The 27,306-nt window shown below is 38.6% G+C and overlaps 1 protein-coding gene across 1 annotated transcript in view; it reads left to right on the top strand.

Moving 5' to 3' along the window:
* Positions 1-75: 75 nt before the first annotated feature.
* LOC124803226 (ornithine decarboxylase 1-like) overlaps positions 76-27,306 on the top strand; it is a 101,448-nt gene continuing 74,217 nt past the window's right edge. Inside the window, exons 1-5 of the mRNA XM_047264406.1 lie at positions 76-152; positions 531-714; positions 853-949; positions 1,149-1,225; positions 23,937-24,109. Of these exons, the coding sequence (XP_047120362.1) occupies positions 625-714; positions 853-949; positions 1,149-1,225; positions 23,937-24,109 (437 nt within the window). The 5' untranslated portion in view covers positions 76-152; positions 531-624. The remainder of the gene's footprint in view (positions 153-530; positions 715-852; positions 950-1,148; positions 1,226-23,936; positions 24,110-27,306) is intronic.

Genomic DNA, 27,306 nt, shown 5'->3' with positions numbered 1-27,306 from the left:
AACCTGCAGGAGATCTAGAAAAAGTTCAGCAAGCCATTATCTGGAAAGTGTTACATGTACATACAGAAACTGGAGCTCCCATTTCTCAGCTGTGAAAATGGTTATTATTACTCTTAAAGTAAATGTGTGTACACCATTTCCAGTTATTCCAGGTATTATTAACTAAGAACTACAAATGCTTACATAAATATTGGTTAAGGCAGGAGAGAGTAGGCAACCTGAAGCAGATGGAAAAAAAGTATCAAAATAAGTGATGAACAACTTACAAAAATTAAGAGATAATGTTTTGTTGATTTTAACACAATTACTGATATGCGTTAAGTTTGTCTTCTTTGGCCATGCATATAAAAGGTCACTTAATTACAGATTCTTAATAACATTTATAATACAAAATAATCGTTTGATATAACCTTTCATACTTCACTAAAAAGAGCACTTGATGTGAATTTTTCATAAAAGTATCACTCATTCATCTTTTGCATAAAATACTTCTATATCTAATATTTGCTGGCTGTATTTCTTTTTTCCAGTTTATATCATCTGATAAGTTTGCTGAAAACTGGTGTCTGGTTGGTCACAGTTTATCTTGGATACTGCTCATCAGCTGCTCAGAAAATAGATATCATGCAGCTGAGTAATAATGATGAACCTATTCATGTCATGGATACCAGCACAAATGTTTGGAGCACCATAAAGGACATTGCAGACTCAGGAGTATGTAGTAAAGTCCACTTAAATTAAATTTATTTTATTGTTCTCCTCACAAATAAACTGCATTCATTTCATATTTCTCTACATTAAACACAATTTACTGACTGCCTAACATTGTCCTACATGTTTTTTCCCCCTTAGCTACAGGAGGACCCATTCTGTGTTTGTGATGTTAGTGACATAATAAAGAAACACGAGGAATGGATAGTTAAACTGCCAAGAATCCAGCCATTCTATGGTATGTTTCAGTCAGTTTTTCAATCAGAGAATTGAGTGTTTCTTAGTAAATGTAAAATGTTTCCCCTAAGGATTATATTTTCACACATTGAATAACTTTTGACTACTTTATTTCTCTAAACTCAATCTATAAAAATTTTAATAACTTACATTTTTACAATTTTTTATGAAATTTTCAACAATCTCTGCTACTTTTACAGCAGTGAAATGCAATGACAGTCTGAATGTGATCAGAGTGCTGGCTGCACTTGGAACTTGCTTTGACTGTGCTTCAGAGGTGAGTGGTTTCATATCATTTAACTCTTGTGAGAGTGCTGTATCAGATATGTTATACTCATCAATAATAACTTCTGTAATTACTGCATTAATAACTCTGTTCACAACCAGAGAACTAGATCTACACTGGACTTAAAATACATATACCAAGAAAGAATAAGTATAAAACTCAGAACTGCTTTTCTACCAAGGAATAAAATTGTACAATAAATTTCCCGAGGAGATTAGACAGATTACTGGAACAAGCAGTGCATTCTGTACAGTAAAGGATGACTTGGATAACACAGACCAGGAATTTGGTGAAAATGTAAAACAAGTGAAAACAACAACATCAATAGCAGTAGTAATTTACTAATATTAAAAATAAGATAAAACATTTTACTACACACTTTCACTCTATAATGTTTTTACTTTCATTTCTTTCCTTTGAAACCCTTTATCAAAGCTCTGCAGTTGATATGCTAACACCTTACCATATTTTTGAGATCAATGTCTCACTCATTAGGGGAGGATGCTGACTCAGTTTATCAAGCAAGCGAAAAGAAAGTTACAGTACTGAAACTGGAAACCATGGTGTCAAGTTTTTGATGTCAGCTGTTGGAGTATGAAGTAATGCGTATTTAGTGACTGTAGTGTCTGTGGTGATTGGTATTGAGTAATGAACAAGTAGTGAAGCACTAAATTTTATCTTATGAAATAAATTCTTTGCAATAATATCCAAACAGAACACATTAGAGATAAACTGAATGAGTTTGCATTCAGGAGAATGGAAGCTCCAGTCTCCATTTGGCATACCTGATTTAAGTTTTCCATGGTTTCCCTAAATTACTTTCTTTTTTATGTATTTATTTTCTTGTTTTGGCATCTGAGCAGGACTCATACAGCCATCATAATACATAGAATGGATAAAACATTGAAGGGCAACATACACATTGCATTTAATACATTTGCACAACATCATAAACATAGAATTACAGTCGTATCATATTAGAAGTTGAGCTGCTTTTTCATCAAAAAGGCATATAAAAGGCAATATGTTCTCTGGCCTTTCAAGCAGAGTTGTATCATAACACATGTCGGCAAGCAGCAATCAATGGTGGTCAGATGTTGTAGAAGGTATCTTGTACTGTTGAATCTGTTTATGCAGCCAAAAAAAGATGTTATTGACTTCCTCTTCTTTGCCACAATGCGAATATAACCAGACCAGTACAGTATAGATGGTTCCTGAACCAGCCATAGTGAATGTGAGGCATCTTATAGTGTTTGTGAGACTTCTGGAGCATTGATTTTTCTTGTACCTGAAGTTAGGAAACAGCACCATGTTCTCTTTTGCATAATCATATTTGGAGATCAATTCCTATTCTGTGTTCCTTGACTCTCTGATTTTTGGTTTAATAATGTTTCAAAGGTCTGGATCTGATAATTCCATGTGTCTCCCCACTCTGCCACAGACAGCTTATTTGTGTAACATGTCTACTGTTTTATTGCAAGATATGCCAAAGTTCCCTTTTACCCAGCTCTTGGTAACTTGCTGATACCTACTTGTGATCTGTAACATCAGATTCTGATGTCATATGCTATTAGATGATTCGATCTTCCACTGTGCAGATGTCTTAATAGTTCCAGAGGTGATCAGGAGTCAGAAAGGATAATAAGCTCAGCACTCAAGTACCTATTGGCATATTAAAGAGCTCAACGAATAGCCAAAAGCTCCACTGTCATAATTGTGAGTTTGTTAGTGAGCTGGGATTTCATTCCAATATGGCAGCTGTTATGCCAGTAAGCACAACCACATCCATCTTCATTTTTTGAAGCATAGGTGTAGATGAATTTTGTATTCTTATTTTTGGAGAGATACTCCATCAAATTGCATTTATCTGGATAACTACAGCCAAAGTCAATGTCAAAAACAACTTGTGGATCCAATACAAAGGTGCAGTAGTCTGTTTCAGAGCAGAGTAATTATTGTGCAGACATGCTTCATTTGAGAAATTGACTAGTATCCATGTATGCAGCAATAAGAGGAGTAAGACTTTGTTGAGCTAGTACCTGGATGCATAACACAATCCTTGTAAGGTATAGATGTCATGTACTAAATGGTCTTGTGCAAAATTGTGACTGTTTGAATAAAAATTTCGTATGTAGGTATTCATGACATAGATGTAGGGGAGGGTTATTTGCTTCAACCAAACATCTACATCTACGATGTATGCCACAAGCCACCTCATAGTGCATGACGAAGGGTATTTTTGTTACCACTAAATGATCACCCCCCTTCCCTCTTCTACTCGGAATGTGGGAAGATTGATTATCAGTAAGCCTCTGTATTAGCTCTAATTTCTTGAATATTCCTGCTTCTGCTCCTATAGTTTCATGAATTCCGATAGGTGGCAGTGCTATATGTAGTCTTGAAAGTGGCATCTGTAGTGAAGGTGCGAGAGCTGTCATTGTAATTCCTTTGATGAAAAACCAGAGCATTTAAGATATTAGTAGGTGCTTGCAGAAAGTCTACAGAGAGCTAGAAGTGAAAAAAAGCACAGTAAGTCATTGAGCGAGGCGTCTGACATCATCACAAAGAGGTCATGCAAACCGATCCATTTTCCTGTGTGCTGGCTGGCTGCACACAGATGTGACTCCTGCAGTGGAATTCAGTGTGTTTGTTACCCATAAAATGCAAACAAACTTCTCTTTTTCTGTGATAATGCAAGGCCTCACAAAACTCTGAAATGTGTGAAATCTTATGGTACTTATCACACAATTCTGCACAACTGAGAGGAGCTCATAAAACTTTATTGGACTGTTCTTCCTCATACACCCTACAGTTCAGACCTTGCATTTTCCAGCTTCCATCTCTTTGGCCCATTGAAGGATGCACTCCACAGTAAGCAGTACATGGAAAGGTTATTGATGCAACAGTGTATTGGCTCTATTGTTGCCCAGTAGAATCGTACCTTCATGGCATATAGGCCCTCCCAGTAAGGTGGGTAAAGCTGGCACATTGACAGAGATCGTGTTGAAAACAGATGTTTTGTAGCCTAAAGAGTGGGAAATAATATGGTGTATTGGAATTTTGAATAAAACCAACCTGCTTTCACAAAAAAAGTGTGTTGCATTACTTATTGAATGCTCCTCCTAGTTGTAAAGTAGTGGATTGCTTTTCCTTTGTGTGCACAATATATTGCATTTATTTATGTTTAAGGCCAATTACCAGAGCCCGCACCATTCATAAATCTTTTTCAGGTCTTCTGTAAATCGATACTGCCTTCTGGCATCACTGTTTTCTTATAGGCAACTGTATAATCTGCAAACAATCTTAAAGGGCTTCTGAAACTTCCTTCTAGATAATTTATCTACATTGTAAACAGTAGAATTCCTATCACACTTCCTTTCGGTACTCTGTAAATTACCTTCACATCTATTGATTTCCTTCTGTTAAGAGTAATGTCTTGAGTTCTACCTGTAGGGGTGTCTTGTACCCAATTGCAAATCGGTCCAATACTCTGTGAGTTTTTTTTTCTTTTTTTTTTCATTAATTAAACAGCTTTGCTGGATGGGGTCAAATGCCTTCTTGAAGTCAAGGAACATGGCATTAGCGTGAGTGCTGTGCCTACAGTGCTGCAGTACTATGAAGTTTGGTGAAGAGTAGAACTGAAGACTTGCTGAGTGGTATATCAAAACCATTTTTAACCAAACCACTTTTCACCAAACCACTTTTCACCATTTATGTGTGTAGGCTAGACATAGCTTGATCTGTATACAGCAGGCCGCTAAGAAAGGCACCATTTGTTGAATATATATGCAGGTCATAAGCATATTGTAAAACTGTTAGTGCTTTTTGTGACAGATTACTATTTGTCATTTTCAGCCCTGAATAATGATTTCCACTTCTTACTACCAGTGATCAATTGGAATGTAAGTTGTAAACCTCTCTCATATGTAAAAAGTATTAGAGTGCTCTTCTGACAACAATGACAATACATATGTTTACATGCCGAAGCTTGTAGTTATATGACGAGAGAAATACATTCAGTTTAACAATTCAAATTCTGGTACTTATCTGGTTGGTGCACCTATCTGCTTCTACCTCCTCCAGCTGTTTTCAAAAGTTTGGTGGTGGGTCATTTAATTATCAAACTGGACAAAAGGTGTTTTCCATTTGACCTATCAGTCACAGTTTAAAAAAACACAGCTTGTTGTGCAACATTGCCAAGTGTCAGCACATAACAGGCTATTATATTCCTCCACTGATGTCTCTCTCTGACCAACTGACAAAGCACTTTATCCTTCTTTGTACACAAAAACAGATGCTTTTTTATATGTGGTAATGCCACATTTACTAGTCAGTTCAACAATTTTATTTTAGTAATTATTTTGGAATTATATGATTGTTTGGTTAGTTGTATTTCGTTTTAATAAAGCAGATAACCGAAAACATATGAACAATTGACATTTTTATGTCTTTGATTTGGTCATTTATTGATCTTTGAACTGATGTGTAATAGAGGTGATTTAGAAATTTAAACACTGTTGTTCAAAAATGCCTTTTGTTTGCATGCACCAATAAACATTTAAATAAAGTTAGAACCCATTCTACGTTTCCTTTGAACATAAATGCAAAAATTGTAGAGAAATTATTTCACAGAGATATGGCATTTTCTATTGTGTGATTAAATTGGTTTAATTATAATGTGGATTATGTCTCCTTGCACTGACAAAGTTGTTAGTGTCTTTTTGTATACCTCTTTTGCCTAAATTTGGAAATTTAGTCATTATGTAAAAAAAAAAAAAAATGGTGTGGTATCGATCTCTTCATCAATGATAAAGGAGATTTTTCCAAAGGCTTGTTTCATTATAACAAGGATAAGTTTGCTCACAAAGCTGTTAGGAATATATTGCCACTGCATTTTGGCAGCAAGCATCAATAAGGTGACATTATAATGTGTTGTTTATGTCAGTAAAAACTGCAGTGACATATCCATTGAGATTGATACTTATCTGAATATCATTTACTAATTTTATTACTGTTCTGTTCATGCAAAGTCCTCTCCAAAAAACCAAAATTTATTTTGAGGAATAAGTTGTGTTGGTCATACCAACTCTCAAGTCTATTTTTCTACATCCTTTCCAGCATTTTTTGTACACAGCTCAGAACTGTTACGGTCTATATGAGGTTGCTTCATTAGGTAGTTTATCGTGTTTTCCTATTGACACTATTTGCAATTCTGAAATTTTATTTTTGCATAGATCCACAGCCTCAATGTGTTTTGAGAATGAAAAAATCTCCCAAGTGGGCTGTATTCTACAGCCTGCTTGGATCATGTTTTCATTCTCAAAACTATTTGTGATGTGTTCCATTTGAGGATATTAGTTCCTTTACTCCAAGTGTTATTAAAAATGCTACAAAGATGGTTCCTTTCTTTCTGTGCTAAAGAAGGGAGTGCATAGTAATTTATACGATCAGTTCATGAGGCACAACTTTTTCCAGATAAGAGGACTGTGTTGAGATTCATAACAGTAAAGCTTTCATTCAGGAAATAGTTTCCTGCCTCATCAATGTATTGTTCAACTGGGTCTGATGCCAAATGTTTCAAGAAGTGATCCACTAACTTGTTTGGAAGCACTGGTGTACTATTGTTGCTCCAGGTTCTATGTACATGTTTAATTTGTTGCCAGATGGTAAAGCTTGGTATGTCTTCATTAAGACTGTTTATCTATGCAGATTTCTTCTTATTTTTGAATAGTCGCTTTACTTTCACATGAAATCAATTGGAATTTATGTAATTTTCTTCTGAAGCGTGCCTTCTGCATAATTACATTGCTTCCTTTCATTCCAGCAATCAGGACTGATGGCCTTTGCAGTATGGTCCCTTCAACCCCCACAAACCAACCAACCATTCCAGCAATTATTGCATTTCTCATCCCACCATACTGAAATGTTTTGGTTTTTGGAAGAATGGCTTTGTTTTGTGCAATAGATACCATTGCAGCTTCTTCAACAGAAGACATAAAATTCATGTAGTCTGTTCTTGTTTTTCCACATTCTGGAAATGTCTATATCTTTTCTCAAAGCATATTAGTGCACTTGTTCCAGTCTACTTTCTGACTATTCCACTTGCAGGCTGGCTGTATTAAACCATGTATTATCCCTATGTAACACCTGAGAGTGGTGGGAAGGTGATCAGATCCAGGAGGTTCTGTAATTATCTCCCATGTGACACCTAATGTATATATACAGTGCTCAGTTGTTGGTTCAGTGCAGTTATCCTCATTGGGGAACCATCATTGAAAATGATTACATTATCTTCATTGAAAATCTCTGCTATCATTTTACCAACACTGTTTTCTTGATCTGAGCCCCAAGTGGGGTGATGAGCATTAAAATTGCCTAATATTATCTGTGTAACTGGATAGATCAGAAATCTACTGATTAAGTGGCAGCAGGAGAACACGCATATAAAAATATTAAAGTCTGCCATCCTTTAGAGCCAGTGGCTTCTTTTTCTGGCCGGAGGTTTGAAGGGGAAGGAAGAGGAATGAAGATAAAGGACTGGTGACATTTAGGAAAAGAGGTCTCAGGCACAGAACCCTATATCAAGGGAGACTTAAAGGAAACAATGAGAAGGAAAGACTGAATTCTACTCTACACATCCAACCCTCCTCTCTTACAATGATGAATTCTGTCACATATTGCATCTATTCCTTTTGAAAACATGATCTTGCACTATCCTAACAAAGGTTCTACATTCTGTTTCTTGAAATATGCTTGTCCCTGGAAGTTATTCCCAATGCCCTAACATTGAACGTCCCTATCTGTGGATGTAATTCTGCTCTACAATCAGTCTTTCCTTCTCATCCTGCACAGTTAGTCTCCTCTGACCTGAGGTTCTGAGCATCTTTTCTGAACTTAACCCCTTTTTTGTACACCTCATCAGTCCTTTTCCTTTGCCGCTATTCCTTCCCCTTCAACCTTTCTGCCAAAGGAAGGAACCATTGGCTCTAAAAGACTGCAAACTTTAATAGCTTCTTACATGCCTTTCCTGCCACCACTTGGTGAGTAAATTTTTTATCCATCCAGTTACAATATAAACTGTAAATTGTCATTACATTTATTTCATTGCTGTTCGAATACAGTGTAGCTGCAGCAGTTTGAAATGGTAACTTTTGTCTCTCATATCACTGAATTTTATATAGTTATCCCTTTGTTTATGAGAAGTGCACTCTCCCCATATTCACCATTTCTGACACCCTCAATCTCATTAAATGCAGGAAACAGAAATGGTTCCTTCGGCAGCAACTATGTTTCAGATATCTGGTTGGTGTGTAAGATATGTAGGAAGCTGTGTTTGTTTCTTTTAATGAAATGAGCATTCCAGCATCCTATATTCTTAACGTATCCTGTCATGTTTGAGATCCAGGCTCAGTAGTAATTCTGTGATGAATTCTTTTATGTCATTGTTGTTTGATTCTGCATATGGCCTACTGTCTAACTTCTTAATACATTTATTACCATATTGTATGCTATATTCTTAACGTATCCTGCCATGTTTGAGATCCAGGCTCAGTAGTAATTATGTGATGAACTCTTTTAGTCAGTGTTGTTTGATTCTGCATATGGGCTACTGTTTAACTTCTTACTACATTTATTACTATACTGTAAATTGTTTTGATTAAGCCATTCTGAATTTCTAAGCCATCTTGAAGCTACTGGTGCTGTGGTGGATATGGGTTGTTTCCCATCAGAATTATATGAACTCTGTTTGGCATCCATTATCTGGTACTGAATGTTCTCTTCATATGCAGTTCTCTGCAGCACTGTTACTGTTTCTGTCTGGGCACTATTTGCTTCATTATTGCATCTTGACTTGTTAAAAATGTGACGTCTTTCACTGGTATATGTAGCTGACATTGGTAAAACATGTGGTGTCTGTTGTAGCAGCTGACTCACTTCATTATTGCCTCTTGGATTATTACAACTGTGATGCCTTTGACTTGTATATGTAGCTGACATCAGTAAAACATCGTATCTGTTGAAGGGGCTGACTTGTGGAAAAACTGTTCATTTCATTTTGTGGTTCATGGTGTCCATATGCATCAGGTGACTAGCTGCACATGGCTGAAAGTGAACAAATGTCTGAGAAGGCACCAAGTTCCCCATGACTGTGCCTACATACATTATGAAATTTGCTTCTGAAGCCATTGAAAGGTCATGAAAAAGGCCAGAGGATATTTTTTCTTATTTAGTTCCAATAGAACTTGTTTATGTGGTGATACTTTGCTTACCGTACAGAGATTCTTCACTGAAGCCCACATAAGCATTTGTTAAATACCTGTAGTCAGAAAAATGGTTCTTTATTATCTTATACACTGCCATATCAAAAAGTTTTCAGAACACAGGAAGGAGGAAGATGAGTATATTGCTTGTGTTGTGTGTGTGCGTGTGTGTGTGTGTGTGTGTGTGTGTGTGTGTGTGTGTGTGTGTGTGTGTGTAACAAGGCCTTGGCACTTAGTTTGAAATACCATCACTGATCATAGCCACAGGAGTTGTTGGTTTTCAGTTATTTAATGCTTTTGTGGTCTCTTCAGCGGTTGATTTAGTAAGATTGAAGTATGCTGATGGAGTATGCAGTACCTATCTCAGTAAATGCAACAGATCTGAATTACTAACTGCTCTCATTAACACAACAGATATTAGTTGGGGCAAGTTATTTTAAATGCACAAACTTTGGTACATTCATCACTCAGTAGCTGTCATTTTATGGTTGCAGCTCAACAGTGGTGTGTTACTGACCTATGTTTATCTGGAAAAGTTTGCACAGTTCAGTGTTCTCTGCCCTGCACTGACCTCATCAGATTGTTCTTCTCTTTCCTGAATTTTCATGGATTGGAAGTTTGTGGCTGAAAATAGTTGATAGGATTATTGTAAGATTTTTGAATTAAACAATGGAAACTCCAGGTTAGGACAGAACAGGACAGGAATAGGACAGATTGTTGCTCACCATATAACATGACCTGCTGAATTGGAGACAGTGCAACAAAAATCCTGTTACACATGCAGTTATTGGCCAAAGCCTTCCTCAGAAAAGAAAACATACAAACATTCACACAAGCAAGCACTCACTGACAGCTAAGACAGGTCAGGTGCTGGCAGTGGTGGCCAAGTATGTGTGAGGTGTGCTTGCTTGTGTGAATTTTAAATTAGCTGTACAAGTTAATGCAATTACATAGGAGTAGTGGCAGAATCCCACTCATAATAAATTATGACAAATTCTGTAATTGCCCTGGAAATGGAAATGAGCGTTTGGCGTCATTGGCCGGGAGGCCCCTCGCGGGGCAGGTCCGGCCGCCATATCGCCGGTCTTATTACATTCGGCGCCACATTGGGCGACCTGCACGCTGGATGGGGATGAAATGATGATGAACACAACACAACACCCAGTCCCTGAGCGGAGAAAATCTCCGACCCAGCCGGGAATCGAACCCGGGCCCAGAGGACGGCAATCCGTCACGCTGACCACTCAGCTACTGGGGCGGACTGTAATTGCCCTAATCAACATACATAAAGATAATCAAATAAATTACTGTTCTTTAATGTTGCAACAATTCTTATATGATTTTGTCCATTCATCACAGTTTCTGATGGTACATTTATATGACATATTTAATATTGTAATGAATGATAATTTTGAAACTTCTTGACAGATTAAAACTGGGTGCTGGACCAAGACTTGAACTCGTGCTTGGGTAGCTCAGATGGTAGAGCACTTGCCTGCGAAAGGCAAAGATCCCGAGTTCGAGTCTCAGTACGGCACACAGTTTTATTCTGTCAAGAAGTTTCATATCAGTGCACACTCCACTGCAGAGTGATAATTTCATTCTGGAATGATAATTTTGTTTGTCATTTCATGTTCTTGATAAGACTGGCTTCATAACACATTATAAATGTATTCCATTCATTGTTTTGTTGTGGATGGTGTAACTCAGAATTTTAGCAGTTCTTGATGAAATTTGCCAGAGGTCATTACCAGCAGTTTTGAGACAGTTTATCAATATTCTGACTGTAAATTGATATAACTTCTTCATGTTGTTGTTGTTGTTGTGGTCTTCAGTCCTGAGACTGGTTTGATGCAGCTCTCCATGCTACTCTATCCTGTGCAAGCTTTTTCATCTCCCAGTACCTACTGCAACCTACATCCTTCTGAATCTGCTTAGTGTATTTATCTCTTGGTCTCCCTCTACGATTTTTACCCTCCACGCTGCCCTCCAATACTAAATTGGTGATCCCTCGATGCCTCAGAACATGTCCTACCAACCGATCCCTTCTTCTGGTCAAGTTGTGCCACAAACTTCTCTTCTCCCCAATCCTATTCAATACTTCCTCATTAGTTATGTGATCTACCCATCTAATCTTCAGCATTCTTCTGTAGCACCACATTTCGAAAGCTTCTATTCTCTTCTTGTCCAAACTATTTATCGTCCATGTTTCACTTCCATACATGGCTACACTCCATACGAATACTTTCAGAAATGACTTCCTGACACTTAAATCAATACTGGATGTTAACAAATTTCTCTTCTTCAGAAACTCTTTCCTTGCCATTGCCAGCCTACATTTTATATCCTCTCTACTTCGACCATCATCAGTTGTTTTGCTCCCCAAATAGCAAAACTCCTTTACTACTTTAAGTGCCTCATTTCCTAATCTAATTCCCTCAGCATCACCCGACTTAATTAGACTACATTCCATTATCCTTGTTTTGCTTTTGTTGATGTTCATCTTATATCCTCCTTTCAAGACACTGTCCATTCCATTCAACTGCTCTTCCAAGTCCTTTGCTGTCTCTGACAGAATTACAATGTCATCGGCGAACCTCAAAGTTTTTATTTCTTCTCCATGAATTTTAATACCTACTCCGAATTTTTCTTTTGTTTCCTTTACTGCTTGCTCAATATACAGATTGAACAACATCGGGTAGAGGCTACAACCCTGTCTTACTCCCTTCCCAACCACTGCTTCCCTTTCATGTCCCTCGACTCTTATAGCTGCTATCTGGTTTCTGTACAAATTGTAAATAGCCTTTCGCTCCCTGTATTTTACCCCTGCCACCTTTAGAATTTGAAAGAGAGTATTCCAGTCAACATTGTCAAAAGCTTTCTCTAAGTCTACAAATGCTAGAAACGTAGGTTTGCCTTTTCTTAATCTTTCTTCTAAGATAAGTCGTAACGTCAGTATTGCCTCACGTGTTCCAGTGTTTCTACGGAATCCAAACTGATCTTCCCCGAGGTTGTCTTCTACTAGTTTTTCCATTCGTCTGTAAAGAATTCATGTTAGTATTTTGCAGCTGTGACTTATTAAGCTGATAGTTCGGTAATTTTCACATCTGTCAACACCTGCTTTCTTTGGGATTGGAATTATTATATTCTTCTTGAAGTCTGAGGGTATTTCGCCTGTTTCATACATCTTGCTCACCAGATGGTAGAGTTTTGTCAGGACTGGCTCTCCCACAGCCGTCAGTAGTTCCAATGGAATATTGTCTACTCCGGGGGCCTTGTTTCGACTCAGGTCTTTCAGTGCTCTGTCAAACTCTTCACGCAGTATCGTATCTCCCATTTCATCTTCATCTACATCCTCTTCCATTTCCATAATATTGTCCTCAAGTACATCGCCCTTGTATAGACCCTCTATATACTCCTTCCACCTTTCTGCTTTCCTTTCTTTGCTTAGAACTGGGTTTCCATCTGAGCTCTTGATATTCATACAAGTCGTTCTCTTATCTCCAAAGGTCTCTTTAATTTTCCTGTAGGCGGTATCTACCTTACCCCTAGTGAGATAGGCCTCTACATCCTTACATTTGTCCTCTAGCCATCCCTGCTTAGCCATTTTGCACTTCCTGTCGATCTCATTTTTGAGACGTTTGTATTCCTTTTTGCCTGTTTCACTTACTGCATTTTTATATTTTCTCCTTTCATCAATTAAATTCAATATTTCTTCTGTTACCCAAGGATTTCTACTAGCCCTCGTCTTTTTACCTACTTGATCCTCTGCTGCCTTCACTACTTCATCCCTCAAAGCTACCCATTCTTCTTCTACTGTATTTATTTCCCCCATTCCAGTCAATTGCTCCCTTATGCTCTCCCTGAATCTGTGTACAACCTCTGGTTCTTTTAGTTTATCCAGGTCCCATCTCCTTAAATTCCCACCTTTTTGCAGTTTCTTCAGTTTTAATCTACAGGTCATAACCAATAGATTGTGGTCACAGTCCACATCTGCCCCTGGAAATGTCTTACAATTTAAAACCTGGTTCCTAAATCTCTGTCTTACCATTATATAATCTATCTGATACCTTTTAATATCTCCTGGGTTCTTCCATGTATACAACCTTCTTTCATGATTCTTAAACCAAGTGTTAGTTATGATTATGTTGTGCTCTGTGCAAAATTCTACCAGGCGGCTTCCTCTTTCATTTCTGTCCCCCAATCCATATTCACCTACTATGTTTCCTTCTCTCCCTTTTCCTACACTCTTATAACTGCCATCTGGTTTCTGTACAAATTGTAAATAGCCTTTCGCTCCCTGTATTTTACCCCTGCCACTTCTTCATATATTCACATAAAAATATCTACGGAGGAGAGACTTTCATGAGAATGGCTTTCAAAAACTCTAATGAGACTGTCCCAATGTGACTCCAAGCATGGTGCCTTAAATAATATTTTAACAGTTGAATGCCTAACATGTCATTATTGAAACAAAACAGTTATCATATTACAATAAATAATTCATGAGTGTGTTGAAATCAAGTAGACATTAACTAACAGAATTCCAAATCCCATCTTCTCTGATTAGAATCTCATCAATTGTACAAATATTTTACATAAAATTATATAAGATTACATTTGTCAATTTTTTTTCTGATAATTTTTAAAATGCTGCTGGTTAACATTGTCCAAGGAATACTAACAACAAAATAATAATTATAATATACATGTTGTTGTTGTTGTCTTCAGTCCTGAGACTGGTTTGATGCAGCTCTCCATGCTACTCTATTCTGTGCAAGGTTTTTCATCTCCCCGTACTTACTGCAACCTACATCCTTCTGAATCTGCTTAGCGTATTCATCTCTTGGTCTCCCTCTACGATTTTTACCCTCCATGCTGCCCTCCAATGCTAAATTTGCGATCCCTTGATGCCTCAGAACATGTCCTACCAGCTGGTCCCTTCTTCTTGTCAAGTTGTGCCACAAACTCCTCTTCTCCCCAATCCTATTCAATACTTCCTCATTAGTTATGTGGTCTACCCATCTAATCTTCTGCATTCTTCTGTAGCACCACATTTCGAAAGCTTCTATTCTCTTCTTGTCCAAACTATTTATCATCCATGTTTCACTTCCATACATGGCTACAATCCATACAAATACTTTCAGAAACGACTTCCTGGCACTTAAATCTATACTCGATGTTAACAAATTTCTCTTCTTCAGAAGCGCTTTCCTTGCCATTGCCAGTCTACATTTTATATCCTCTCTACTTTGACCATCGTCAGTTATTTTGCTCCCCAAATAGCAAAACTCCATTACTACTTTAAGTGTCTCATTTCCTAATCTAATTCCCTCAGCATCACCTGACTTAATTTGACTACATTCCATTATCCTCGTTTTGCTTTTGTTGATGTTCATCTTATATCCTCCTTTCAAGACACTGTCCATTCTGTTCAACAGCTCTTCCAAGTCCTTTGCTGTCTCTCACAGAATTACAATGTCGTCGGCGAACCTCAACGTTTTTATTTCTTCTCCGTGGACTTTAATACCTACTCCAAAATTTTCTGTTGTTTCCTTTACTGCTTGCTCAATATACAGATTGAATAACATCGGGGACAGGCTACAACCCTGTCTCACTCCCTTCTCAACTGCTGCTTCCCTTTCATGCCCCTCGACTCTTATAACTGCCATCTGGTTTCTGTACAAATTGTAAATAGCCTTTCGCTCCCTGTATTTTACCCCTGCCACCTTTAGAATTTGAAAGAGAGTATTCCAGTCAACTTTGTCAAATGCTTTCTCTAAGTCTACAGATGTAGGTTTTCCTTTCCTTAATCTGTTTTCTAAGGTAAGTTGTAGGGTCAGAATAGCCTTGCGTGTTCCAACATTTCTACGGAATCCAAACTGATCTTCCCCAAGGTTTGCTTCTACCAGTTTTTCCATTCATCTGTAAAGAATTCGTGTTAGTATTTTGCAGCTGTAACTTATTAAACTGATAGTTCGGTAATTTTCACATCTGTCAACACCTGCTTTCTTTGGGATTGGAATAAGTATATTATTCTTGAAGTCTGAGGGTATTTTGCCTGTCTCAGACATCTTGCTCACCAGATGTCAGGACTGGCTCTTCCAAGGCCGTCAGTATTTCTAATGGAATGTTGTCTAATCCTGGGGATTTGTTTTGACTTAGGTCTTTCAGTGCTCTGTCAAACTCTTCACGCACTATCGTATCTCCCAGTTCATCTTCATCTACATCCTCTTCCATTTCTATAATATTGTCCTCAAGTACATCACCCTTGTATAGACCCTCTATATACTCCTTCCACCTTTCTGCTTTCCCTTCTTTGCTTAGAACTGGGTTTCCATCTGAGCTATTGATATTCATACAAGTGGCTCTCTTTCTCCAAAGGTCTCTTTAATTTTCCTGTAGGCAGTATCTATCTTACCCCTTGTGCAATAAGCCTCTATATCCTTACATTTTTCCTCTAGCCATCCCTGCTTAGCCATTTTGAACTTCCTGTCGATCTCATTTTTGAGACGTTTGTATTCCTTTTTGCGTGCTTCATTTACTGTGTTTTTATATTTTCTCCTTTCATCAGTTAAATTCAGTATCTCTTCCATTACCGAAGGATTTCTACTAGCCCTTGTCTTTTTACCTACTTGATCCTCTGCTGCCTTCACTATTTCATTCCTCAAAGCTACCCATTCATCTTCTACTGTATTTCTTTCCCCCATTCCTGTCAATTGTTCCCTTATGCTCATCCTGAAACTCTGTACAACCTCTGGTTTAGTCAGTTTTCCAGGTCCCATCTCCTTAAATTGCCACCTTTTTTCAGTTTCTTCAGTTTTAATCTACAGTTCATAACCAATAGATTGTGGTTAGAGTCCACATCTGCCCCAGGAAATGTCTTACAATTTAAAACCTGGTTCCTAAATCTCTGTCTTACCACTACCAGACGGCTTCTTCTTTCATTTCTCTCCCCCAATCCATATTCACCCACTATGTTACCTTCTCTCCCTTTTCCTACTCTTAAATTCCAGTCACCCATGACTATTAAATTTTCGTCTCCCTTCACTACCTTAATAATTTCTTTTATCTCATCATACATTTCATCAATTTCTTCATCATCTGCAGAGCTAGTTGGCATATAAACTTGTACTACTGTAGTAGTCATGGGATTCGTGTCTATCTTGGCCACAATGCGTTCACTATGCTGTTGGTAGTAGCTTACCTGCATTCCTATTTTTTAATTCATTATTAAACCTACTCCTGCATTACCCCTATTTGATTTTGTATTTATAACCCAGTATTCATCTGACCAAAAGTCTTGTTCCTCCTGCCACCAAACTTCACTAATTCCCACTGTATCTAACTTTAACCTATCCATTTCCCTTTTTAAGTTTTCTAACCTGCCTGCCCGATTAAGGGATCTGACATTCCACGCTCCGATCCGGAGAATGCGTTTTCTTTGTCTTGATAACGACGTCCTCTTGAGTAGTCCCTGCCCGGAGATCCGAATTGGGGACTATTTCACCTCCGGAATATTTTACCCAAGAGGACACCATCATCATTTAACCATACAGTAAAGCTGCATGCCCTCGGGAAAAATTACGGCTGTAGTTTCCCCTTGCTTTCAGCCGTTCGCAGTACCAGCACAGCAAGGCCGTTTTGGTTAGTGTTACAAGTCAATCATCCAGACTGTTGCCCCTGCAGCTACTGAAAAGACTGCTGCCCCTCTTCAGGAACCACACGTTTGTCTGGCCTCTCAACAGATACCCCTCCGTTGTGGTTGCACCTACGGTACCGCTATCTGTATCGCTGAGGCACGCAAGCCTCCCCACTAACGTCAAGGTCCAGGGTTCATGGGGGTAGGATAATATACATACAAAGTACATTTCACTGAACAGCTGCTCTTTACAGTGGAAACATTATGAGATTAAATATCAGCAATGTTTACATCCTCACGATGACCACATGTTTTCAGCATCAGTTAATTTCATAATTATATTACTTATTTGATCTCCTCAACACGGATCTTTGGAATGAAAAACTAATCTAATCTAATCTAGTTACTTAGACAAGAAGAATTATAAACATTACCATCAGTACCAGAAAATCCAGGATGGAATGCAATGATATTACAAAAAGGATAGTTTGCACTCACCATATGGCGGAAATGCTTAGTCACAGATACGCACAACAACAGAAAATGGGCTTTCGGCCAACAAGGCCTTCCTCAGAAATAGAAAACACACACACACACACACACACACACACACACACAGACTACTGAATCTGGCTGCTAAGGCCACACTGAAAGCAGCAGTGCATAATGAGAGAGGCAACTGGGTGGTGGGGGTAAGGAGGAGGCTGTGGCGAGGAGGGGAAGGGATAGCAATGGGCGGTTGGGGATGGTAAAATGCTGATTCTTGGAGCATACAGGGATGAGGTGGAGAGAGGTTAGGGCAGCTAGCTGCTGTCAGTAGGTTAGACAGAGGGCGGGGATGGGGTGAGGGGTGGAAAAGGATAGAAGTAAATAGACTGTGGGTCTGTTAGTGGAATAGAGGGCTGTGTAGTGCTGAAATGGGAACAGGGAAGGGGGTAGATGGGTTAGGATAATGACTAACAAAGGATGAGGCGAGGAGTGTTATGGGGATGTAGGATATATTACAGGGAGAGTTCCCACCTGTCCAATTCAGAATAGCTGGTGTTGGTGGGAAGGATTATATGGTACAGGCTGCAAAGTTGTTATTAAAATGAAGAACATTGATTTGCACCACATGCTCAGCAATGAAGTTGTCCAGCTGTTACTTGGCCACAGTTTGTCAGTGGCCATTTATGCAGACACTTAGTTTGTTGGTTATCATGTGCACATGGAATACAGCACAATGTTTGCATCTTAGCTTGTAGATCACATGACTGGTTTCACAGGTGGCCTGCCTTTGATGGGACAAGTGATGCTTGTGATTGGACTGCAGTAGGTATTGGTGGGAGGATGTATGGGCCAGATCTCACATCCAGGTCTATTACAGGGATAGCAAGGGGTTGGGAGCTAGGGTTGTCTAGGGATGGGCAAAAATATTGTGTAGGTTTGGCAGGCTGCAAAATAATACTGCATGTGTGCTAGGGAGGATTGTAGATAGGCCATTCCTCATTTCAGGGCATGATGAGAGATAGTCATACCCCTGGGGAAGAATGTGATTCAGTTGCTCCAGTCTGAGGCACAAGGGGAATGCTCCTCTGTGACCAGACAGTGGGACTTTGGGAGGTGGTGGGTGACTGGAGTAATAAGACAAGATCTGTTTCTGAAAAAGGCTGGAAGAATAATTACAGTCTGTGAAGGTCTCAGTGAGACTCTTGGTGTATTTTGAGAGGGACTGCTTGTTACTGCCAATATGATGGCCATGGGTGGCTAGGTTGTATGGAAGAGACTTTTTGGTGTGGAATGGGTGGCAACTGTCTAAGTGGAGGTATTGCTGGTAGTTGGTATGACTGATATGGATTGGAGGTATTAATGTAGCCATCTTTGAGGTGGAAGTCAACATTGAGGAAGGTGGCTTGTCACATTGAGTAGGACCAGGTGAAGCAATGGGGGAGAAGGTGTTGATTTACTGGGGGAACATGGATAGGGTGTACTCACCCTCAATCCAGATCACAAACATGTCATCAGTGAATCTGAACGAGGTGAAGTGTTTGGGATTCTGGGTGTATAGGAAGGATTCCTCTAGATGACCTATGAACAGGACGGCATAGGATAGTGCCATGTGGGTGCCCATTGCGGTACCTTGGATTTGTTAGTAGGTAATGCCTTCCAAGGAGAAATAATTTTGGGTAAGGATATAATTGGTCATGGTGACTAGGAAGGCAGTTGTAGGTTTGGAATCTATTGAGTGTTGGGAAAGATAGTGTTCAATAGCAGTAAGGCTGTGGACATTAGGGATATTAATGTAAAGGGAGGTGGTATCAATAGTGATGAGCAGGGCACCATATGGTGAAGGAACAGGTACTGTTGAAAGTCAGTGGAGGAAATGTTTAGTATCTTTTACAAAAGAAAGTAAGTTGCAGATAATAGATTGAAGATGTTGGTCTACAAGAGCAAAGATTCTCTCATTGGGGGCATAGTAACCAGCCACAATGGCGCATCCTGAGTGGTTGGGTTTATGGACTTTAGGAAGCATGTAGAAGGTAAGGGTGCACAGGATGGTATGGGGGAGGAGAAAGATGGACTCCTGGAATAGGTTCTGGAATGGGCCTAATAATTTGAGGAGAGACTGGACAAACTGATAGATTTCTGGAATGGGATCACTATGGCAGGATTTGTAAGTGGATGAATCCAGCAGCTGGCAGAGTCCTTCTGTCAGGTAATCCTTACAGTTCAAAGCAACAGTGGTAGAGCCTCTGTCAGCAGGCAGAATTATAAGGTTGGGATCAGTTTTTAATGGTAGATTGTGGTTCTTTCTGTGGATGAGAGGTTAGTCTGCATGTTGAGGGATTTGAGGAATGGAGGTGGGGCAAGATTTGAGGGGGACTGGGTTCTGGCTAGAGACAAGAAAACTTTTCTGTACTGATGCATATGGAAGGAGCACCATGGTGGTGGATACAAATGCATAAAAATAGGTAACTAACATAGAACCACATTCCAAAAAATTTGTAAAACACACCCAAACACTTGGGAAAAATCATGAAATGGACGAAATCTGAGAGATCAGGGTGATAGTGAAAGGCAAAAAACCAACTGAAATTGGCTTGAAGGCACAATGAGATCAAATAAATAAATAAATAAAAAGATTATAATGTAGGTTGCACGTCTATGAGTGGAAGAGTGTGAAAAAGATGGATGGCAGAAGTGACTAGATTAGGTGAAGCTACCATGTGCGAACTGGAATAGAGAAGAGAAGGAATGGGGCTGTGGAGGGGTTGGTAGGATGAGATGCAAGTTCATGTGGCATTGGAAGGTACTGGAAATAAGACACAAAAATACATGAGAGTGATGCAGGAAGAGTGATCAGTTTGAAGGTACAGGATTAATGATATTGGCGGGAGTAATGTGGGACATGAGATGCTGCACCAGCAATGTAGCTGTCTGTTGCAAGCAGCCAAGACCGTTGATGCAGTGTGGCTCATAAATGGAGTATACACTGTGATTTGTAAGATAACAAGAGGAATCCAGGTAAGAAGAGAAAAAAAGGAGGGACACTGAGTACAAGACGCATTACTACACCATGGATCCTTGTTGCTTCCATCTGTGTCAGTACAAAAAAGTTTCCTTATCCCTAGCCAGAACCCAGCACCACATACAGTTCCTGCATTGTTGCTTGGCTCATGGATTCCCTCCAGATGGCCTTACTATCAGATTACCCAGCTCTGGCTATCACCCTTCCTCCCACAATGTCCTCCATCTGTTGCAGATTCTGCCAATCCTTAACCCCTACCCACATAGTCCTACAAAAACGTATCAGTCATACTCAAACCTCCTTGCAATACCTCCTCTCCACTCACAAAAGTCCCTTGCTATGCAATCCCAAATTCCTGGATCCTATATCACACACTGAAACTCTTTCTCTCCAGGAACTAGAGCAACATGCACAATGCCACCCTAAAAAACTATACATCCTATTCACTTCCTACTTCTGCCTTGGGCTACAACTAACCACCAACTCTACAACAACCTTCAACCGCTATTGAACTCTACCTTTCCTAACACCCAACAGGTTCAAAACCTACAACCTACTTTCTAGTTGCTAAGATGAACTCACCATTATTCCTCCTTGGAAGGCATTTCTACAAACAAATCAAGGGCACCACTATGGGCACCCGCAATACACAACACTATGCCAACCAATTCATACACCATCTAGAGGAATCCTTCCTAAATGCCCAGAATCCCATACCCCTCACTTGATTCAGATTCACCGATAACATGTTAGTGATCTGGATTGAGGGTGAGGACACACTATCCACATTCATACGGAACATGAAAACCTTCTCCCCCATTCACTTCACCTGGTCCTATTCAACACAACAATCCATCTTCCTCAATGTTGACCTCCACCTCAAAGACGACTATATTAGTACCTTTGTCCATATCAAACTTACCAACCACCAGCATTATCTTCACTTCAGCAGTTGCCACCCACTCCACACCAAGAAGTCCCTTCCATACATCCTAGCCAAACATAACTGTCACATTTGCAGTGACAAGCAGTCCCTCTCAAAATACACTGGGGGTCTCACTGGGGCCTTCACAGACCATAATTACCTTACCAACCTTGAGCAAAACCGGGTCCTCATGTCTTATTACTCCAGCCACCCACCACCTCCCAAAGTCCCACTGTCTGGCCACAGAGGCACATTTGCCTTGTGTCATTTGCCTTGTGTCTCAGACTGAACCAACTGAATCACATTCTTCCCAGGGTTTTGGCTACCTCTTGTCGTACCTTGAAATGAGGAATGATCTACCTACCCTCCTTTCCATCCCTCCCTCCCACTTTAATATTCTGCCACCTCCAAACCTATACAATACTCTCATCCATCTCTAGACAACTCCAGCTTCCAACCCCTTGCACCATGGCTCATATCCCTGCAATAGACCTATATAAGAAATAATAATAAATATTATATTATATTATATTATATTATATTATATTATATTATATTATATTATATTATATTATATTATATTATATTATATTATATTATATTATATTATATTATATTATATTATATTATATTATATTATATTATCAGAGATAATATATAATATATGTAATAATAAATAAATAATAATAGACCTAAATAGTAATGTAATAGACCTGTCCTATACATCCTCACGTAACCACCTATGCCAGTTGGTTACAAGCATCACCTATCTCACCAAAGGCAAGGCTACCTGTGAAACCAGTCATGTGATTTAAAAGCTAAGATGCAAATAGTGTGCTGCATTTTAAGTGGGCATGATAACCAACAAGCTGTCAGTCTGTAGAATGGCCACAGACAAATGCCACCAAGAAATAGTTGGACCACCCCATTGCTGAGCACACCGCCCAATGTGACTTTCTTAATTTCAGTGACTGCTTCACAGCCTTGTGCCATCTGGGACCTTCCCACCAACACCAGCTTTTCTGAATTGGGCAGGTGGGAATTCTCTCTGCAATATATCCTACATTCCCATAACACTCATGGCCTTATCCTTCATCAGTCATTGTCCTTACCCACCTAGGCCTTTTACTGTTGTCATTCCAGCACTACACAACCCTCTATTCCACCAATGCACCCAGTCTTTTTACTTCTCCTATCCTTTCCCCCTCCCATCCACCTTCCCCCCCCCCCCCCCTCCCCACCAATGAACCTACCAACTGCACCTGCTGCCCTATCCTCACTCCACCTCATCCCTGTATGGGTGTTGTTGGCCAAAATCTCACTTTCTGACAGTTTTTTTATTTTTATTGTGCCTATCTGTGACTCAGTATCTCTGCTATAGGATGAGTAGCAACTGTCATTTTCATAATATTGTTATCATCAGTATTGTAACGGACAGATACCAAATAATGTGAAAATAGGCTGATAATAATGTTTTCAAAGCACAACATGGCTTCATATTCTCATGTTGATGTTATGTTGATGTAGTCAGAACATGTGGTCCCATTCTGCCGTATTGCAAGTTTATGTGGGGACAACAACATTATCAAATTATTTATATAATTAAAATTAGTTACAGTTAACAAACAAAGTGTTTTGTTATGTGATAGACCATTATTAAAGTAGAAAAATAAATATTTTTCTTAGAAAATACTGTTACTTTAAACTTTTTTAAGTTAATTGTGATACTTTAACAGAAATCGTAACATAACATTTTCACATTCCATATTTCATTAATACTGTAAGAAATCTGTAAATTGAAAATGGAACTATCTACAAAGATGTTAACTTTAATCAAAATACCAATGAAAAATGAGAGATTGTAACATTAAAGATAATTACAAAAAAAAATCTTGTAAAAGTAATGTTGAACTTCTTTGTCTGCGCTTGTCCCCAGTATAGGTCAGTATTTCTCATTGAGGGGTCTTAATGGCCTGCCCATCCTTTCTAAACTTCCCCAAACTATCCCTCTCATCTTGCCAGGGAAGAAGCTATTAGTTCTGAAAGCTAGGCAGTATGTCACAGTTTGTCTCTTGGAGATGAGTGCTAGCCAACAATTCTGTCAAATAATTTAATGGATAATGTAATTACCTTTTTGCTATGGTGTGTATTACAGTTTTTTTGTGGTGACAGGGGCTAATAAAAATCAAATCAAATATTCCTGTTTACCAAATCAATCTTTATTTTAACATTGTCAGTAACATGTGCACCAATGAATGTTTTATATTTTTTAAAGACATTTTATATTAATGAAGGTTCATCTTAATTTAGAATTCACAGAATATAATTTTTATGGAGACTAACTTTATCATATTGGTTTGTCACAGGCTGAAATCAATAAAGTTCTGTCTGTTGGTGTCGATCCCAGACACATAATTTTTGCACATCCTGCAAAACCATTATCCCACATTCGCCATGCAGCAGCTGTAGGTGTCAGTCTAATGACTTTTGATAGTGAATGTGAGCTTCATAAAATAAAGAACCTGTTTCCTACAGCCAAGTGAGTAGTGTAGGGGGTAAAAATTCACTTAGTGTAAGGAATTAAATATTTCAGGATTCATGTGTTTTATTTCTTGTTCCATAGATATATAATAATCCATTTGCAGAATTTAGAATTAAGATGATAATTACAATAAAATCACACTTAATTGTTCATTTTACAGTCTAATTCACATAAAGATAATTACATGAATGCAGATATACAAGCTTTAAGATGCTATGTTCACATGGCAATGCTTTAAGTTTATCACATTATAAAAGTGTCAAACAATGGCCAAAAAGTCTATAAGAGTAGAAAGAATTATTCAAAGCTAAACCTTTAGCTATATCATTAAATTTAGTGAAGTCATCTGCAACCATGAACTGTTAGTGTATTGCATTCCCTGAACACAGAAGAAATGAGTTTTCTTGATTTACTAAGGAAAAAATTTCATGGCATCTAAAGGAATAGAAATTCTATATCATGCTCTTTATGATCTGTTTGATATATTAATCTTTGCTTATGAAGAGTCTTTGTTATTTCTCTTCTTTCTTGTACAGTATACAGTATACTTACATGAATGTGAAACATTGCATTCTTTATTTTTTTTTCAGTGAATAAATCAGTTCAAATTAAATGTCTCTTGCTTGTAATCACCCTCTGCAAATGCCTTTCTTGACAGCTTATGGGCTCAGAGATGGAAAGTCAGTAACTGGAAGTTTAATTTAATACACAGCTATGATGCAAGCAGTTTTGTATTTCTGATTTATGAGTTTGGAATGAAAAAAAATTTGGAAAAATATAAAAGCAAATATCATGTTCCACTTTTTGATGGAAGCAATTTTGGAAACTGGAAATCTCAATTGCAAGATATGTTAGACTAATTAGATTTATTGGATTTCATTGCGGAAGAATACAAAGCAAAAGTGAAGTATCTACAAAGTGACATGGAAAAGGAACAAATTGCAAGAGACAAACAACTTGAAAGAGTCAAAGCATGATAAAAAGTGTTGTTCAAGAATAAAGAACGGTTTGTGAACAGCCATTTGGAATATGTGAAAGCTTGTATCATGGAATTTCATACACGGAAACCTTTGTGACACATGTTAAAGAAAAAGCATCACTAGCCCATTACTTCCATGTAAATTGTTACTGGAAATGAAGTGCAGTCCCACAAAAATTACAGTGACTGAGCATTTTTTTTAGAATTTGCAAGTTGATATGTGATCTTCAACTGAATGGTGCAACAGTTATAGAAACTGATGTCATGTGTCAACTTTTTCTGACAATGCCACAATAATATGTTTGTGTTGTAACTACAATTGAGACATTATCCATGGAAAATCTGAAATTATGCTTAAGGAAAAATAGGGTCGCAGCTCCTGAAAACAAGCATGCAAAGAATAAAAAGAAACCTGCAATATAAACAAAATATGTACAGGAATGATTTCAGTTAATAGAATAGAAAAGAAATTCACAAATGTTAGCAAAATTGATAGGCACAATTCAGGCAGAGAAAAACAGCTTCATTTTAAATGCCATAACCACAGTGAATTTGGACATGAGGGAAATGAATGTAATAAAAGAAACAAAAATGAGAAAAGCTCTGTAAATTCATTAAGTTGTGTCTCTCAAGAAGCTTCTGTGAGTTCAGATGCAAATTGCTTTTGTACTGGTGTCGTCTGAGCTGCTGGAAGTGTCAGTCCTGTGTGTGAAGTTGTGCTTGCTTGAGTGAATGAATATGTGTGCATTTCTTTTTATTTTTCTGATGGAGGTTGTGACTGAAAGCTAACGTGTAAGTGTCTTTTAGTTGTGCCAGTCTGGAACTCTACATGTCATCTTTATGGTAAATAGCAATCTATCTTTTCCTTACATTGTTTGTGTTTTTAATGAATCTGTTTAATAGTATTTGGACTCTGGTGTGAGTGACCACTTTTTGAATGACATGATAGGTGTTGATAATGTGGAAACACTTGAAAGACTGGTAATGATAAAACATTACTAAATCTGGATCTTTTTTTAATGCAACACGCTTTGGTGAAATGAGTGTTGTCATCTATATCAACAGAAAGGTGATTCCAATTTTGATTAAAAATATTTGAATTCTCAAGGCCTTCCCATTGATGTGTTGTCATGTTAAATAATTGGGATTCTGCCAATTATTCATGTCCACATACATTTCCTCCCAGTAGAGTCTTCTAATGTAATTCTTCAGGCTTTCCTTGTGAGGTGTTGAGATGTTGAATAACCAGCTTTCTGCTAGTTATTCGAATAACTGGTGAAAATATTTTATTTGTTCCTGGCTGGCTCACAGTTCACTGCCAGTGCACAGACTGGAGGCAAATGGTTTCAGAGTCATGTCTGAGGGCAGAAGAGCAACTATGTCTAAATGAATGGATGTGGAAGGCAACAACACAACCATGTATGTGGAAAATATAGTGACACCAGCTTGTACGAGGTACTACTCACAACATGATATTTAATGACAGGCAAACATTACACGTTGTACCATTTGGTGTCACTATATTTTCCGCATGTATGGTTGTAATGTTGTTTTGAGTGATTATTTGTCTGGTATTCATTACTGTGCAGATATTCAAAAGTTTCCTCATTCTGTGTTTTTAGTATGTGTACATGGTTCCTCCCCCCCATGAATCGTGGACCTTGCCGTTGGTGGGGAGGCTTGCATGCCTCTTGCCTCAGCGATACAGATGGCCGTACCGTAGGTGCAACCACAACGGACGGGTATCTGTTGAGAGGCCAGACAAACATATGGTTCCTGAAGAGGGGCAGCAGCCTTTTCAGTAGTTGCAGGGGCAACAGTCTGCATGATTGACTTGTAACACTAACCAAAACTGCCTTGCTGTGCTGGTATTGCAAATGGCTGAAGGCAAGGGGAAACTACAGCCGTCATTTTTCCCGAGGGCATGCAGCTTTACTGTATGGTTAAATGATGATGGTGTCCTCTTGGGTAAAATATTCCGGAGCTAAAATAGTCCCCCAATCGGATCTCCGGGCGGGGACTACTCAAGAGGACGTCGTTATCAAGAGAAAGAAAACTGGCATTCTCCGGATCGGAGCGTGGAATGTCAGATCCCTTAATCGGGCAGGCAAGTTAGAAAACTTAAAAAGGGAAATGGATAGGTTAAAGTTAGATACAGTGGGAATTAGTGAAGTTTGGTGGCAGGAGGAACAAAACTTCTGGTCAGGTGAATACA

The sequence above is a fragment of the Schistocerca piceifrons genome, chromosome 6 (genome assembly GCF_021461385.2).
Source record: "Schistocerca piceifrons isolate TAMUIC-IGC-003096 chromosome 6, iqSchPice1.1, whole genome shotgun sequence".
NCBI lineage: Eukaryota > Metazoa > Arthropoda > Insecta > Orthoptera > Acrididae > Schistocerca > Schistocerca piceifrons.
The sequence above is the reverse complement of the archived record's forward strand: the minus strand, read 5'-3'. Positions and strand labels throughout refer to the sequence as shown.